The sequence below is a fragment of the Sander lucioperca genome, chromosome 22, assembly GCF_008315115.2.
Source record: "Sander lucioperca isolate FBNREF2018 chromosome 22, SLUC_FBN_1.2, whole genome shotgun sequence".
NCBI classification, from domain to species: domain Eukaryota; kingdom Metazoa; phylum Chordata; class Actinopteri; order Perciformes; family Percidae; genus Sander; species Sander lucioperca.
Window position 1 is genome coordinate 19089254 of NC_050194.1, and position 18301 is coordinate 19107554.

Here is an 18301-nt window from a genome sequence, read left to right on the forward strand (position 1 = left end):
AGTGAGCAGGGGCTGGAGAAAGGGACAGAGAGCCAGGCCAGGCAAAACAAACACACAGCTTGACAGTTCTCATGACACTTTTCTAAAGAATTTAGAGAGTGAATATGTCAAATAGTACTCAAATGATTAGTCATTTAATGGATTAGTAGATTGACAGAAAATAAACTCTGATAATCTTGATTTGTTGTGGGCTTTCAACCAAGTCTCTTAACCCCCAACTGTTCCAGTGGAGCAGCTCAGTGGCCAGCTCCATTAAATAAATAATGGTTAAGAATAGTCAATTATCAAGCGAAGAATATAAATTGCTCTAAACTTGTTGTGTTTTGGACTGTTGGTCAGACAAAACAAGCAAATTTAGATGTTACCTTTGCCTTTTATAGACACAATTTTCATATATTTTATTGACTGAAAGATTAGTTGAATAAATAACCAACAGATTGATTAATGATAACAAATAACTGTTAGTTGTAGCCTGAATGTTGAAGTTTTGTTTTTTTTAATTCTTTGTGAGGACATGGGGATCTCATAAGATAGTAAAAGCAGAATTCCTTCATAAAACACACACTCACACACCTCCTCTCTCTGCTTGTTTGCAGCTCAGTGGACCACATTTTGAAGGCTTTGATCAAAAGCTGCAGACTGTAAGTCTCATTCTCTGTGATCATGTAATATGTGCACTGGATAATGCGTTGCTTTGATCGCCAGTTGAGCTGTGTGCTGTAGATCAATGTGTGTATTTGTATCTCCAGTCTGTCTTTGCTTGTCTGCATCTATTTGTGCTCATGTCTGTCCTTGCTGTCCTGTGTGTGTGTGTGTGTGTGTGTGTGTGTGTGTGGGGGGGGGGCTTGTTTAACTATATTTGTGGGGTCCAAAAACCGGGAGTCCAGTATACTTGTGGGGGCCCGACAGCTTTGTGGGGCCAAAATGCTGGACCCCACAAGTTTAAAGGGCTGTTTGAGGGTTAAGACTTGGTTGTAGGATTAGGGATAGAATTAGGTTATGGTTAGGGTGAGGGTAAGGGTTAAGGTTAGGCATTTAGTTGTGATGGTTAAGGTTAGGGTAAGGGGCTGGGGAATGCATTATGTCAATGATGGGTCCCCACAAAGATAGTGCCACAAACCTGTGTGTGTGTGTGTGTGTGTGTGTGTGTGTGTGTGTGTGTGTGTGTGTGTGTGTGTGTGTGTGTGTGTGTGTGTGTGTGTGTGTGTGTGTGTGTGAATTCTCCAGGTATTTCCCCGTGTCATCAACCAAGGAGATGCTGGATGAGTGGCGCCCCCTGTTGTGTGTGTTTGACAATATCATGCAGAAAGCCATCAGCAACATGGAGCTGTTCCTGCCCACTATCATGCCCCCGGAGGAACACAGCCAGAGCTTCCAGTAAGTGGGCCAACTTTAATGGCTCTGTTTAGAAACAGGATTATACGCCAAGTGCAGTTTGTCTTGGCCAGAACTAACACAAAGGGTTCATAAAGTTTCAAAAGCACACTTTGTTTATTTATAGAACAATCTCTGCCAGCAGAAAAAAACGTAGTATATGTTGCATTTTTTGTGTGCCATTTTTGGTCCTGAGATGGAAACTTAACTTGTTGTTACATCTTAATTCTTTTTAAGTATTTTGGTTGGGTCTTGTGACTATGCATGTCACGTATAACCACATTTTAAGGCATTGTAAGCGTTTACACCTTTTCACCTGGGAGTTTCAATAAATAATGTTCTTTTTGCGTTAGTAGTGCGTTCCACTATGCTTGTTTTTGCTAATATTTTGCTGCCTTGGACAAACTTTGCCCCTCTCTCTCCACACCCTTCATGGTGGTGTTCCAGCTTCAATACCTCTTCACAGCGTTCACCACATTCTTCAGTGTATTTGCTCTTTCGCAAGCTATTTGTCTGGATTTATTCTTGGATTCATAAACAGTTTCCGCACAGTTTCCACAATACATCATCTTTAATGGTCTATTTTTCCATTTCTAGTCCAGAATCGACAAGGGACGGTGTGAGTTCATATTTTGGTGAATTGGAGATAGATGACGGGAATTTAGCTTCAGGTGTGTGTGTCCGTGTGTGTTAATAAAATGGTGTTTTTTATGTCCGTTTTCAGGTTGTGGTTTAATGAATTAATGAATCTTTGGATGTCAGTGCAAAATCAGCCAAGCTGGGAAGGGGTGAGACATGCACACACACAGAAATGCATAATATTTATTGTATTTTCTGAGCAATTTTGAAATTATTGACACCTAGTTGAAGTTAGTCTGTATACCACAGCAAAGTTAAATGAAGTTGAAATGATGAAAATCCCACCTCTCAAAACACAAAGTGGTGGATTTTAAAAAACATTTTTAAATGATTGAGCAATGAATCACGTAGCTTTCCAATTTCCTAAATATGGATAGAGTAATTTGGAATGACACATTTCCTTACGGCGATGATTGAAATGTTGAAATGCTGTTGAAGTATTGGCGGTTTCCACTAGGCATGCAGATAAGATTTTCCAAGTGGCCTGGCTGTACATACTTCCCATCTTGAACATCTCTTTTTTTTCAAAGTAGCTATATTTAATTCTTGGAATGACGGCCTTCACTTCTGGGAATGTTCTCTGTACTCACAGTGACTGTTTGTCTAATGTTTTTTTGCAGCACCTAGTGAATCTGTTTGCTCGCCTAGCCAACGACGACATCGGCTATGTGGATTGGACCCCGTATATTCCCACTGTGAGTCATTTTAGTTTAGTTAAGTTTAGTTTATTTGTTTCACAGAACATAAAAACAAATTACACTGAAGAAATACAAAAATACATGTGAGGGTGTGGTAGAAACCTGTAACGGCTTATATAAAAACCACAACCAAAGGACATACACTAATGTAGAAGTACAAAATCAAAAATACTGTACAAATACTGTTAATGTATTTTATTTGGGACTGCTGGGCCTTGTGAGTTGAAACTCTACACTGTCTGTGTGTAGATCTTCACCAGGATCCTGCGCAGTCTGAACCTTCCAGTTGGGGTCAGTCATATGGTGGCACCGCGGTATCTCACCAACTCCTATGATATCGGACACTTGGTGTTGTGGATCACAGCACTTCTGGTACACACTCTGCAGACATTTTCTCTTAAAAATACATTTAAAAAAAACATATATTTAATTGCTGCTTAATTACGGTTATTACCTGATTTGAATCCATGCAGGGAGGACCAGGAAACCCTGCACAGAAGGAGCTGACCTGCCTCTTCAACAGCATTGCCTCCTTCTACCATCCCTCCAATCATGGTCGCTGGCAGGTAAGTCTCTCTCTCACTCACGCACACATGCACACACTCAGTTGGGAGCACATTTTCAGCTGTGTGCTGTCACACTCCTTTGATTTATTACCTGTCATTCAGGATTTAGCCGGCTCTCTTCCCACTAACAACACAATAATGAAATGCACAACTGCCGGAGAAAGGAGCGATATCACATATCTGTTTGTAGCAGACTGTGCAAATGTGTCTCTAGATGATAACGCTAATGTTGAATGTGTGTGCCCCGGCAGGCTCGACTGATGCGGCTGCTTCAGCGTCTCCCGGCGTGTGTTGTCCGCCGTGTGCACCGGGAACGTCACGCAGTCCCGAGCTGGATCACGCTGGTTCCTGAGTGTCAGAGGCTGACTGATGAAGACTTGCAGGAGTTCACCCGCAGCCTCACCGGAGCCACCCTGCAGGCCATGTTCAGGTATTGCACTTTGGTAGATGTTAGCCATAGAAATAACTATAACCTGCCTTTCTGTATGTAAACTTGCATAGTTGCATCTGTGTTTGTCGAAAATTTTGAACACCTAGGAAACCTTTTACTATAAGGATTATAACATATATACATGCATACATCCACACATATAAATACATATATGGTATACACTATACATGTCAATACAAATATCTGTTATAAGCATAAGATAAGATAACCAGTGACCCCAAACTTTGATTTAAGCTCTGTATGTACAGGTACTACAAATAGAATAGTCAGCATAGTACTTTCAGAGTAAGATTTACAAAGTGGTAAGAAGATAAAAAGCTAATAAGAGGACACATGAGGCCTTAAAACAAGAACAAATAACAAATTAAGCAACAAATATTAATTCAACATAGTGGAAAAGTAAAATCACAATAATTGAATCAAACAAAAGAGAGAGATTAAGAGAAACCCAAAAATAAATAGAAGCTAGTCTGTGAAAATAGGTTGTAGATGACATTTAAAAACAAAGACAAGCCGTCCTTGTGCTAAGTGGGAAGGCCGACAGAAAGTATTTCTACTCTTGCAGGAATAGACACTATAGGTGTAATTGTGGAGGGAGGTGTGAGCATGCACAGTCACAGCCGGTGGTCTTGTTAATGCACGTTTACTGACCAAGATTTCTCCAGGCCTCTATCTTTTGAGCCAAACTTTTGCTTCCCAAATAGATTTTGACTGCATATATTTCATTTTTTTATACCTCCGAGTTATTGGTTTTATCTCAACAATAATGTCCTTTTTCCACCAAATATCACAGCTACCAAAATCCTCCCGTTAATTTGGTGATCAGCCGGACTACATTTGGTTGACAACTGAAATCCAGTGGTGGAATGTAATGAAGTACAAATACTTTGTTACTGTACTTAAGTACATTTTCACCTATCTGTACTTTACTTAAGTATAATCAATAGTGCATACTTTTGACTTTTACTATGTTACATTTTGCAGCAATTATGATACTTTCTACTCCACTACATTTCTACAACGTTCCGTTACATTTTCGTTACATTTTCTGATCACTTTTTCCCCCTGCCAAAATGTCTTCCTGACCGTCACGTACGGCACGAGCCGGCCCGAAGTGGGAGTGGGTGAGCAGGTAAGGGATGGCAAGTGACGGCGATCCCCGTAGCTTTCCGTGAGGTAGTGGAGCTGCCGAACCCGCTGGCGGCGCCCTGACTGCTGCTGCTATGGGCGGAGATGAGAGCTCAGCTGCTCTGAGGCTTTACGGATGGTTTCCAGCCTGGTTGTCATTTCCTGAATGTTCATCTCGAAAAGCGACTCCATAAAGAGAGGGTGGTTCATTACATGGAGGACAGACCAGAGTTTAGTTTTTAGTTTATTTTTCAGATATATATATATATATATATATATATATATAGACATTAAGAGATTACATCGTTGCAAGTACTTTTACTTTTAATACTTAAAGTACATTTAAAATCAGGTACTTTTTACTTTCTACTTAAGTAGGGTTGTCATTGTGGTACTTCTACTTTTACTAAAGTAAATATGTCTCTGGTTATTTGTACTTTTACTTAAGTACTAAGATTCAGTACTTCTTCCACCACTGTCCAAATCCTGCTGTGTCTCAGTAGCGATTGCCGCCACTGGCCTCAGCAACAACAAGCCTAATCTGGACAAAGACAAGTCATTTGTGTGTGTGTGTGTGTGTGTGTGTGTGTGTGTTGTTGACGCTGTACTTTATGTTGTTCATCTGCCCCCTTGTGGTGATGTGCAGTAAAACCGGCAGTACGGATGCCGCCTTCGCTCTTCAGAACCTGGCTCTCCTCACACCAGAACTCACCATACCACCTGTGCTTGAGAAGTAAGTGTTTGTGTGAGATATCTGCCATTAACCATGTCAAAAAGAAATATTTACCTCCTTGTATGTTGGGTATAACAGAACGTATGCAGCTATGGAGACCCTGACGGAGCCCCACACCCTCACCGCCACTCTCAGCTGCATGATAGGCATGGCTCGCAGCCTGGTTTCCCCAAACAGCCATTACCCAGAGGGCCGTGGGCACGTGCTCCCACTGCTCATGGGCTCTCTGCCTGGGGTGGACCCTAACGACTTCAGCAAGTGCATGGTGAGTAATGGATGTGTTGATTAGTAATGAAGAAGAATTGTTAGACAAGTAGACAATACAGCTCTTGCTGATTAAACTCCCCTCTCGTGTACCACCGTCTATCCTATTAATTATTCCTGAAAGTGGAATGAATATCTCAGTTTGAAGAACTCGCAATTACCGAGGCTCAGTCCTCAGTTTCTGCTTGGATTGTAAAATGGATTGCTTTTCTTTCTTTGTGTGCTCATTGTCTCTAGACTACATTAATCCATCACGCCAGAATGAATTGATACATTTGAAAAAAGTTATTCCGCTGACATCTGGTAGGTTATTTAACTTGGGCCTTGATCACGTCAGATGATGTAAAATGATCTATTTCCCGTTGTGTGGCTCCATCCAGATAACGTTCCAGTTCATCGCTACCTTCACCACTCTGGTGCCTTTAGTGGATTGCTCGTCTGCTCCTTCTCAACACAGCGATCTCACAGAGGTACACACGCAACTTACATTAACAATAACAACAGTCACAAAAAGAGATTAAATAAACATAATATCTACATAACATGTGGAGCAAAAGTCTTGTAGCGTTTGGCATCAATCATTTAAAAGACCTTTTCCTTTTCTCTTTAAGGAATAGTTTCACATTTTGGGAGAGTTAAAAGATTGACACCACTGTCATGAATATGCAGCTGCTCAGCTTAGCTTAGCACAAAGACTGAAAATAGGGGGAAACAGCTAGCCTGGCTGTGTCCAAAGTTAACAATATCCACCAACAGCACCTCTAAAACTTACTAATTAACATATTTTAACTTACTGAAGTCTAAAAATGACATGTTGTGGTTTTACAGGGGGAGCAGTCACTTCCTGGAGTCTTGTCGTCACTGTGGTTGCCAGGCTAGCTGTATCCCCTTTACGGCGTTATTCTTAGCTAAGTTAACCGTCTCCTGGCTCCTGCTTCATATTTAGCGTACAAACATGAGAGTGGTATCAATATTCTCATCTAATTCTTGGGAAGAGTGCAAATTAGTGTTTTTACCTAAATAATTAACTAAAAACCCCACACCAAACACTAAACAAAATGTCTTTACCATTTGAATAAAAACAGCTCACATACTGCGTCATATTATACGAATGCACTAAACAATCGTTTCTATTTCTCCCTGTCAGATTGAGAAAAACCTGTGTTTTGCTTCAGCTGAGTTTGAAGACTTCATTCTCCAGTTTCTGGACAGGTAGAGACAAATTAACAAGTCAAACTGTCACTTAGTAAAGCCTCGTTGTCAACGTCTTGAGTATAAATGTATCTCTTTCTGTTTGAAATGCACTGTTCTACATTGCTGGCTTTGCTGGCCGCGTATACCAGCCTTTTTGGTTTCAAAAATACAAAAAAAAATGCTGTTGACATTTTCATCGCTGACAAGTGTTTAAGTGTTTGCTTGTGTATGTGTGTGTATCTGCAGGTGTTTTGCTCTGATAGACAGCAGCACCCTGGAACAGACGAGAGACGAGATGGAGACGGATACTCAGACTCAACTGGAGAGCCTGGTGGAGCTGGGCCTGTCCTCCACTGTTAGCACCGTACTAACACAATGCTCGACCGAAATTTACAAGGTTGTACACACACACACACACACACACACACACACACACACACACACACACACACACACACACATACACACACACACACACACACAAAATACTCTCTCTTTTAAATTCATTAATTCACTAATCACAAACTCTGTACTCTGGCGCCAATTAAACATTTCTAATACAGATCGCTAACCTTAAAGGTCCCAAAAACTAATTTCGTAGAGCTTCTCACTATAAGCAACACATAAATACAACAATTTCTGCCAAAGTTGGAACAGTTTGGGTTATTTTACTTGAGAGATTTCTGTATTTGTGTTTTTGTCTGTGCCTTTCTCACCCATTTGGTAAGCGGGCCTCAGTTAGAAAAAGATGATGTCACTTGCACTGTGCACCAATCAGGATTTAGCAATTGTCATCACATTTTGATTGGGATGAAACTTGTTGGGTTATTTTTTTATGTTGCCAATGAAGTCTGATCAAACCAATAATCAATGTTAATAGAATAGAAAAATAATTTAGTTTTGATACCACGTTTCAGGAGTTTTAAAGGTACATATCCACTCATAATACAAATGTAAACAAAAGGATTAGCATTACATTACACTACATTCATTTGGCTGATGCATTTGTCAACACAACTCTTCACAGATCACAATCCTACCTACAGCACCTTTAAAACTAGAAAATAAATAGAGCTAAGCTATTAAGGATTTATGATGCAGTTATCTTGATAAACTATTGTGTTATGTACTGTACGTAGAGAATTAAAACACATTTGAACACATTACAGTTTTTTTTCGATTGCTAAATGACAGTGGGCACAACTGGAGCTACAACTCTAACTACAGTCTGCACAGCAGCAGTTCATGTGGACCAAACTCTAGTTCGTTTTTTAACGAGTTTTCAAAACTCTACAGACTTATCCCATGGCTTTAACCACAACCTGCACAACACTGTGGATTTACAGCACTTTGTTCAAATGCTAACACACTGCTGTCAAAACTGTTAACCACACATTCAAAACAGTACGGATTTCAGCCTGGTGCATTTCAAACACTGCTGATTGCAATGGTTTCCTGCTTTAGACTTGTTAGTGAACACATACTGTATATACAGTAAATAGGGAACGCTCATAATGCCTTTTTTGGAAATAAAGAAACACCAAATAAGAATGAAACAGTTATATATTGTACCGTTTGAGAGAAACAGTGAACAGGTAAAAGAGCAAAGATACCAAAATGTCCAGGTAAGATGTCTGATGTTACATACACAGTTGTGAAAACGTGAAAAACACTACCTTTACTATAGTGAAACTGCGCGCTTACTGTTTTTCATAAAGTAATGGAGGTGTAAGCAATGGGAACACCACAGTCATTTGTATTTAGAGATGATGCAGGTGCATGGCAAGCCAGGACATCCAGTGTTCTTTGTTTTTACGGTCCTTTAGTTTTTAACTTTTTTTCCCCGGTCATTACATAAACTACTACAGGCAAAATAAAACTATATATCTATTGGAGCAAACTGCTGATTTTTATTCCTTTTTGTTTCCTAAAAAAACTGGTATGTTATAAAATAAAAATGTTCATGTGAAAGAATTTCACTCTTTTCTTTAAAGAAACTATTGATTAGTGTGAAGTCACTTAAATTATTCAAACTGTAAAGATGAAAAGTGTTTTCATTTCTGTATTTGTGTTTGACGCTAGTGTTTTTACTCTCAGTGTGTTCTGAATGACGGTGTGTGTTGTCTCTGTGAGGATTGTTCATAGTGTTTGGCTGCACTGAGCCTGTTTTGAGACGTGTGAAGAGTTATGTTGCTTGGAATGAGTTTTGCAGGTGATGTGAACTGTTTAGCTCAGGTGACTGTTGGTAATGCAGACTGTAGTTGGAGTTTTGCACATGTGGTTTCAGTTTAGCAATCGAAAAAAAACTGTAAGTAGGTCATATGCATCATCTGATCTTCCCAAACTTTGCGTTTGTGTTAGATGGCGTTGCAGAAGGTTTTTAACTTTGCCACCGCCAACATCTTTGAGACGTGTGTGTCAGGCAGGATGGTGGCTGACATGTGCAGAGCTGCTGCAAAGGTATGGGATAATCAGCTTTTTATCTATGTTTCTTTGGCTCACATACAGTATTTAAGAATACTGTAGGTTTGTGCATTTCACTCAATAGAACACAGAAGAGAGATTTGTGGACTGCCGTGTCAAATGTTGTTGATGTGTTAAAGGTTTTGATATAGTTGCAGGAAAATACAACCGTATAAGGTCACGTATGATGCAAAATATATTGTTTTAACTCCACGTACATGTTATACTGTAGTTACAGGGTTACTTCATTTTCAGTGGTTATGTTATTTTATTTTGGATACTTTTTGGAGAAATCATTTGTTACCGCTGTCATTTTCTGCATGCTTGTGCTTCTGCTTGGACATCTAAATGTGTGCGTGTCTGTTTGCAGTGTCATCCCGCTGAGTCTCTCCGTCTGTTCGTCCCTCACTGCTGCAGCATCATTTTCCACATTACTGACAGTCAGTACCACACTGTGTGTGTGTGTGTGTGTGTGTGTGTGTGTGTGTTTGTGTGTGTGTGTGTGTGTGTGTGTGTGTGTGTGTGTGTGTGTGTGTAGAACAGTCTAGTGTGTGTGTGTGTGTGTGTGTGTGTGTGTGTAGAACAGTCTAGTGTGTGTGTGTGTGTGTGTGTGTGTGTGTGTGTGTGTGTGTGTTTGTTTAGAGTAGTGTGTTTAGCATGATGACTGTACAAGGCCTCCCAAATCTAATGAGTTCATTCACACTTTTGTTCACTGCTAAACATAACCTGCAGCTTGTACAGTGAAGAGGTTATTAACACATATTCAGATCTCAGAAGAGATTTTATTAGGCACAATGGGAAGTCATTAGAAAATTCAACAACAACAAAATCAAGTGTTTGTTGATCAGTGATAATTATTTGTTAATTAAACATTTTTCTGCCCAGCGAAAGTAGCCTTTTTAAAGCAGTGGGTTGAAATTTAAGAACAGTCACATTTGAGTTAACAATTATAAGTTGACTTCGCCATCAAGAAATATCATTTATGTAGCCAAATATTCTGTTTTTTTTAACAATAAATGTTGTGGAATTATCAAAGATAGATTACCAACACTATGAGCACAGTGTCAATGCTAACATGTGTTTTATAATGTTTATTATGGTCACCATCTTAGTTTAGTGTGTAAGCATGCTAACATTTTCACAAAACACAAAGTTAAGGAGGAAATTACTGTAATGTCTGTACAGAATTTTTATTGCAATCCATGTAATAGTTGTATTTCAGTTTGGACCAAAGTGGTTACTGACCGACAGACTGACATTGCCGCCGCCCATACAGCCATGCAGCTAGCCTGACTAAAACCTGATATGACCCCAAAATTCAGCAAAAGGAGCTCAGTTTGTCAGAGGAGCAATACAGTACATTAGTCATCTTATTTATGTGTGTGTGTGTGTGTGTGTGTGTGTGTGTGTGTGTGTGTGTAGATGAGGAGCTGCAGAGTGAAGACGAGCTGGATAAGGAGCTGTTGTGGAATCTGCAGCTGCTCTCCGAGGTGAGACGAGGATATATCACTTCCCAAGGGCTTCAACACTCTAAAAAATATATAAATCCTGCAAATTTATTTTATCTAGTGTGTGTCTTAAAATCTTATTTAATTTAAAAATGATTGAAATGTCTGCCAGAGAGGTCGGCATATATACTTGAATCCATTACAGATCAATGTGTTTTTAGTTTTTTTTTGTAACGGATCAATTTGTTTCAAGAATATTTTCAAGTCAAGTGTCCTGTCCTCATTGTTACTGAAATGATTTGTCTATTTTAAAAATCTAAACTTCAGAATCAAATATAACACTTAAATGAGTGCAACAGAGAGACATTTTCACTTGTTTAAAAAATATAAGAATATGATTGTGACATTGTATGAGAAGAAATGATGAATAATGACATTTTTTGCAGCGTGCACCCTGCACGGTCATAAATATCAAGGAGCTTTGTCGTTAACCAGAACATATTGATACCCTTTCTGTTTTGTTTTATTACTCCTGGGAGCTTAATGCGAGTGGAAACGAGCCAGATGCTGTAATTTACTAGAGAACCTCAATATTTAAGACACAACTCTCCACTGACATGTCTGAGTTTGTGTGTGTGCATGTACTCCTGTGTGTATGTGTGTTTTTTTAGGTAACCCGTGTGGATGGTGAACAGCTGTTAAAATACCAGGGGGACCTGGAGCGGATCCTGTGTGTGTGTGTGCGTCTGCGCTGCAAACGGGCATACACACTCGCCTGCAGTCTGCTGGAGCACACACTGCGATCGCTGTCCCTCATCTATCCCACAGAGTACCGCAGCACCTCTGGAGGCTTTGATACTGACCTCCCTATACGGGTAAACACACACACACACACACACACACAAAACATCTGCAATGCTATACAGCAAGGAGGAAGACAAAACAATGACCATTATTATTTCATCTTACCAAAATTAAATCCAGTCCCTCGACTCTTAACTGCGTACTTTGGCTTATTTGCTATCCTCCTCGAGTGCAAATTGGCTCTTATCGCAGCTATTACAGTATTTAGTCTGGGACAGGAAACAATGAGTTTTTTTGGGGGAAACACAAAATGCCACAAATACAACCTTAAAACTGCTCTTGCTTGCAGTTTAATTAGATGGGATGCTACAGGTTCGGTAATTGCATTACAATTTCCATCTCCAGGAAGCGAATTAGAAAGCATTTATGAAATTGAAATTAAACAGCTACACCACTGGACCATATACTAATGCAAATACTGCTACTTTATTTTTTTTGTATGATAACTAAACTAATGTAAATAAATAATGTAAATACATTTCTGTTGCTAAAGTGTACAGAGAAGAAAACATAGATAAGGGAAAAGTAAGAAAATGGTGATAACAACAAAATGTGCTTACTCTTTGCACAGACTGTGAACATAAACTGTAAACACGCCTTCATCCATCTCAGACAGTGGTTCCCAACCTGGGGACAGGACCCCAAAAGGGCCACAAGATAAATCTGAGAGGGTCACAGGGTGATTAAAGAAGAAAATCGTGTCTCTTTTTCTTTTTTACTTGTAAAATACTGAATACTTACTTATGGTGTTTCAATACAAGCAGACTGAGAAGTAAACACATTTATCACAGAGACATGTTGATTTAAGAATTGTTATTTCTGTGCGTTGACTTGTGCCATTTTTCTTTCGCTATTTTTTCTTGAATGTAGCAGGTGCGAATGTAAGGAAGGTAGCTAGCTAGCTAGTAGAAAAAATTACACCCTTATTCTTAATCCCACCTACTAATCTCTGATTGGTTGACAAGATCATGATGAATGCTAAAACATAGTGTTAAAGTAGTACAAATAGAGAAAACTCACAAAGTCTGCAAAGTGACGTTGTAATGTCTGTTACACCGTTTGCTAACATTAGCCACCATAAGTTATTGGTTATACCAGACCAAGTGAGAGTATTTCATTGAGAAACGGTGCATTTTTGAACCTTTAATTTTTTCATAACATGAATGTGCTATGTTCTTCTTTGTAAAAGTTGCATAATCACGCTTTAAGACTGCTAAATGCAAGTTCAAAGATGATTTCTCTCATTTCTGCAGCAGGAGAGAAGCTGAACCGCTTGCCCTGCAGTATTTCTGAGAAAAGCTTTTTCAGTAATATTTTGTCATGTGTTTGTACATGAGTGCAGGAGAATTGCATTTCTGATATGATGTCAAGGTGGCGGTAACTACAGCTAGCTTTCAAGTACTGACCTCCTTTTATCTGCAGTTCACGGTCACTGATTGTGAATGTTGTTTTTGTTGTGAATTTTTCATTTTGAGGTTTTTTGCAAGTTGGATTTATCTGCTGCTTGTCTGTCATCTGAAATCAAATCAGTTGGTTGTGGAATATGTTTTTCTTCGTTCCATTATTTAGTGTCCTTACCCTGAAACATGTGTTTCAAATACCAGTAGATGACACAGATCTATGGTTTAAAGGCAGTTGTTCCAGTGGAAACTCTCTTTTCTACAACTTTCTGAGACAACCTCTCTCTCTCTCTCTCTCTCTCTCTCTCTCTCTCTCTGTCTCCAGGACTGGGGCAGAGCTGGAGATGTGGCAGACTTGGGTGTGTGTTGGCACGTGCCTGACCAGGAGGAAGAGAACTTTGTTTTCCAGCTGTTGTCCCGCCTCCTGCACCCTGAGCTGCAGCGAATTAAGGGCCATGTCTCTGGAGATCAGCCAATGAGCAGGTGTGCTGTCGTTTTTCTTAGTTTTTTCATTTTTAGACGTAATCAGGCACACGCACAAACAAAACAAAGAAAAATGTAGTCTTTCATTACTGATAAATGAGATTCATCGGCGTCCAAAAAAAGGAAGCCTAAAGATTAGCATCTGTTTTTAATATCTGTCTTAACGCTGTTGCTGAAGAGCACAGAGAGTTGCAAAAGTTGAACGTTTAGCTGCTCAAAAGTCTTGAAACACCATTATAGACTTGCCAAGTGAAATTACAACAAACACACACAAATACTGCTAAGAATGGACTGTACCGTGTGGTCTGATTCACAGGGAGGAGCTGTTGCAGAGTCTTGCTATTGTGCAGCACTGCCTTCTTGGAGCTGGAAGCCTGCTGCCCCCTCTGGATGGACCACACGTATCTGACCTGTGAGTCCTGCAGCTCCTCACACACATAGAAAAGCCCACATTTTCCTGCAGGCTTGTCACGTTTTGCTCCTTACATTTTGTTTCTCCTCAGCGTGCCCTCCATGGTAAATCTGGGGGAGATCAAGCTGCATATAGGTGTTGACTACGGTAAGAAACCACAAGCAAGCAGCCACACAACACTCATGCGCAAGTAGTCGTTTCAGTTGGTGATAATGCTGCTATACCTGTGTGTCTCCTCCCCCCAGATGATTCACGGGAGAACTACAGAGTGTCCATCTGCCAAACCATGAGACTGCTGCTACGTGAGTGAAGACCTTAACGGCACTACACTCCAGCTCTAAGCCCCTCACTTTGTTTGGAGTGTGAATGTGATGCACAATTAATGTATATCCACTTTTATCCAGATCACATCTTGGAGCACTCTGAGGATGACACAAAGTCACTCTTTGTCATCATTAAGGTGATTTTTCTTTTATTCATGTGTGAAATGTTATTATTCTTTCCAGCGGTAATGGTCTCACAGCACCCTCTTTCTGTCCGTCTGACTACAGATCATCAGTGACCTCATGTTTTTCCGAGGCACTCACAAGAAGGACTTTGACTCACGTTGGAAAAGCTTCACTCTTGTCAAGAAGTCCATGGAAAACAGGGTGAGTTGGCAAAGCGCAACAAGGCTGCTGATTGTTGTCAGTTTCAATAAGTCGCTTGCAGGGTGATTTAAGTATGTCGCCTTTCCTTCTGCAGCTTCATGGGAAAAAGCAGCACATTAGAGCGCTACTCATCGACCGGGTTCTACTCCAGCATGAGGTTAGTTAACAACACACACACTTTGTGCAGGGTCACAGATGGAACCACATGCATATGAAATAAAATGTTGGTGTTTTTTTTTTAATAATATTTGAATGTTGTATTACTGTGTGAATAGATGAGGAAGCTGGTGGTTGATGGCAGTGTATATAAAGTGGTTCATCAGGAGCTGCTATGTGATCTGCTGCTGCTTTCTACCAGCACTTACAGCCAGGTAAAACTGACACGAAAAATTAACAAGAAAAATTCAATCAGAACATCTGGTGGTTCCCATTTTCCTGATGGTATTAACATAAATATCTCTGGTGAAATAGTAATTAATTGAGGATGTATGCATGTACATCTGTGTGGTTGTGTGTGTGTGTGTGTGTGTGTGTGTGTGTGTGTGTGTGTGTGTGTGTGTGTGTGTGTGTGTGTGTGTGTGTGTGTGTGTGTGTGTGCGTGCGTGCGTGCGTGTGTGCATGCGTGCATGCGTGTGTCTGCGTGTGCGTGCATATGCGTCCCTACAGGTACGTAGCAGGGCTCAGCATGTGCTGACGGCCACACTGGGAACCTTTAGCTTCTCCTACAGAGACCTGATTCCCCGAACCCTGCAACTGCTCTCACCACAACACACCACTGGCACACAACAGCAGTTTAAGGTACCACAAACACACACATACACACACACACACACACACACACACACACACATATACAGCACATGGTGACAGACACAGTTGTCAATCTTGCTCATAATGGTCACTGTCCGTGGTGCTGAAACTGTAAGGTAGTCCAAAACTGTGTTTTATGGCTACTGTACATTGGACTCCCTGCACTGGTTATCTTTAACCTGCATTGTTCCCCCTTTCACTCCTTACACTTCTAAACTTAGACCAGTTTGTTGACTATCCGCAGGGCTAGACTGGAGACAGAAGGTGATAGCATAGGCAGATTTACTGTTAGGGCACCAAAACTCTGGAAAAGGTCTTCTATTGGAAATCAAGCGAGCAACATCAGTATCCTCTTTAACACTCTTCTAAAGACTTATTTTCTACATATTGGCTTTTAACTAGTTTGACGCTTATTTAAATTCATTTAATTTTACCTTTCCAAATTGTATATTTTGTTCTTGTAAACTGAATATTTATTGTGTATATTTAATGTGATCTTGTGAATATGTTCATCAACTTATCTGTACTTGTGTCTATAAGGCACTTTGTTTTGAAAATGTGTAATATAAATAAAGGTTCCTCTCATTGATATAAAATATGACATACATGCTAACTCCATAACATATTAATGCAAAAATGCTAACGCTAAAGCTTATAGATCCCAGGCAAAAAGTTAGTATGGAAGGAGCATCATTGTTACAGTATTTCGGGGTTGTTCTTTTTAGCATTTTGTAATTAGATTAACTTGATTTAACAAATGGACATCAAGAACAATGAAGTGTATGTCTGGTTTCTAGGTTTCTATTATTAACATCCTGCTGACATAAATAATAGAAACCAACAGGATGTGTCAAAAAGCCACATTTCTCTGACCCAGACTGTGAGGGATCCAGCATCTAATTCAGCCACAGCTGAATTTGCCTGTGCTGTAGATGATTATACCACCATATACATTATAATCTGTCATGTGTCTTTACCCTTTGTGTGTTTTAGGGTGCTCTGTACTGTCTGCTGGGTCTGCACAGTAGTCTTGGTCTGGCCGGTGCGAGGGACTGGGACTGTGTCGGGGAGGTGTGGCCCGCTCTGGTCCGCTGTGGCCTGTCGCCCTCCATGACCCTGGAGAAGCAGTCCATTTGTGGACTGCTCGATGAGATCACTGACAGGATCCATCGCCAGCATGACACCATAGGGATCTATTTTACTGTGAGCAACATGTTCATTAACAGCCAATTCACTACCCTAATCTGATCCCTTTTTTTAATTGCTCCCCTTTGTTCTCTTCCACTTCTAGGTGTCTGAAACATGTGTGGAGACAGCTACTCATATCACACAGTCTAAAAATCCCATGCCTTTTTTGGAAGCGCCGTCAATAGAGGAGCTGAAAGAGGGGCTTCAACGTCAGCGAATCAGAAACGTGGTTGCTGCGAGGTAGGAAAACTGGAGTTGGTACCTATTGCACTTTCCTTCAGTTTTAATAGCCTCTTAGCTTTTTTTTCTCAAGGTTACAGAAGAGTATTATTATTTTTGCTATTCATGTAATTTGTAGAAGTAGGAGAAGCACTACTGACTAATGCTTCTTCTTTTTCTTTTGTACAGGAAATATGAGAAGCTGGTCAATGATCTCTTGGACTGCCTTGAAGACAGTAACCTGTAGGATTTCTCTCCACCTGTATATGTGTTATATGTACTATATATGCACTTGCTCTATTAATGTTTAGGAATCAAATGTCAGAATACACTACTGTATGTGAGTTATGTTGTATGTCCTGTATTTAAAAGGTAAAGTAACGACAATCAGTAGTTTTTCTAGCAGAGACTAACCGCAACATTTTAGTGAAAGATGACATTGCAATACAGAATTAGTTGCATGCGTGTCTGCTTGTGTTTTAGGCCCTGGAAGTTTGAGCACATGGCAGCAGACTTGTTGTCTCTCCAGCTGAGAGAAGATCATCCACTGCCCCCCGACGCTGTCCTCTACTTCACACAGAGCCTCATACATGACTCCATCAGCATACGCAAGGTGTGTGTGTACCGTACTTCTATCTTAGTTGGTGTGGTTTAATTAAAACATTTAATTGTAAAGTATCTGATGGCAATGTGGAGGCTTTTTCTGTGGTTTATCAACATCACCAAAGCAGAAATCTTTAAATTATGTTCAAACATTGAGATTATGTGATGATTCTGACATTGATTAATGTCTATATGTCTTAAACACAGATGCTGTGTCCTTATTTCATACCACAAGATAACTGTATACAGTATGTAAATATAGTAACATTTTTAGTATTCTCTTTTTGCAGTTTGCAAATCAACATAGTTTACTGTTTTAAACTTTTAAACAGGTGTGCCCTTGAATGTCAGTCAAACTGTGACTTTGGATTGTCACCTCCAATTCAATCAGGAGAGCCATCATTTAAGAGTGAAATACATGTAATGAACATGGTGCGTAATAGGTTGATATGTTTAGAGTCTTTAGCGATTAGACTCCATCGCAATGTTAATTTATAAGGGATACAGAGGCCGTGAATATATAGGAATATCCCCCCTATTGGAGTCTAGACACTGGTGGAGGTGATGAAGGGATAAAGGAAGCCTGAAGATCTGGATGGATGTGTTGTGAAGCGAGGCTTCTGATGGAGGAACCCTGGGTTCTGGGAATGATGAGAACTGGAGGTGAATGGGGTGGAGGAGGGTCGCATTTATTTTGCCTGAAATGACAACTGA

General features: G+C 40.1%; 1 protein-coding gene across 1 annotated transcript in view; it reads left to right on the top strand.

Moving 5' to 3' along the window:
• The window catches only part of LOC116061389 (proteasome activator complex subunit 4B-like), a 36109-nt gene that overhangs the window by 5361 nt on the left and 12447 nt on the right, over nucleotides 1-18301 (top strand). The window contains exons 4-32 of the mRNA XM_031315569.2: nucleotides 597-641; nucleotides 1228-1377; nucleotides 2099-2162; nucleotides 2634-2708; nucleotides 2961-3083; nucleotides 3185-3277; nucleotides 3529-3707; nucleotides 5503-5589; nucleotides 5668-5854; nucleotides 6234-6323; nucleotides 7001-7065; nucleotides 7294-7444; nucleotides 9409-9507; nucleotides 9881-9950; nucleotides 10933-11000; nucleotides 11630-11833; nucleotides 13548-13705; nucleotides 14022-14117; nucleotides 14209-14264; nucleotides 14363-14419; nucleotides 14522-14577; nucleotides 14669-14767; nucleotides 14862-14924; nucleotides 15043-15138; nucleotides 15434-15565; nucleotides 16571-16780; nucleotides 16869-17005; nucleotides 17174-17227; nucleotides 17468-17597. Of these exons, the coding sequence (XP_031171429.1) occupies nucleotides 597-641; nucleotides 1228-1377; nucleotides 2099-2162; nucleotides 2634-2708; nucleotides 2961-3083; nucleotides 3185-3277; nucleotides 3529-3707; nucleotides 5503-5589; nucleotides 5668-5854; nucleotides 6234-6323; nucleotides 7001-7065; nucleotides 7294-7444; nucleotides 9409-9507; nucleotides 9881-9950; nucleotides 10933-11000; nucleotides 11630-11833; nucleotides 13548-13705; nucleotides 14022-14117; nucleotides 14209-14264; nucleotides 14363-14419; nucleotides 14522-14577; nucleotides 14669-14767; nucleotides 14862-14924; nucleotides 15043-15138; nucleotides 15434-15565; nucleotides 16571-16780; nucleotides 16869-17005; nucleotides 17174-17227; nucleotides 17468-17597 (3094 nt within the window). The remainder of the gene's footprint in view (nucleotides 1-596; nucleotides 642-1227; nucleotides 1378-2098; nucleotides 2163-2633; nucleotides 2709-2960; nucleotides 3084-3184; nucleotides 3278-3528; nucleotides 3708-5502; nucleotides 5590-5667; nucleotides 5855-6233; nucleotides 6324-7000; nucleotides 7066-7293; nucleotides 7445-9408; nucleotides 9508-9880; nucleotides 9951-10932; nucleotides 11001-11629; nucleotides 11834-13547; nucleotides 13706-14021; nucleotides 14118-14208; nucleotides 14265-14362; nucleotides 14420-14521; nucleotides 14578-14668; nucleotides 14768-14861; nucleotides 14925-15042; nucleotides 15139-15433; nucleotides 15566-16570; nucleotides 16781-16868; nucleotides 17006-17173; nucleotides 17228-17467; nucleotides 17598-18301) is intronic.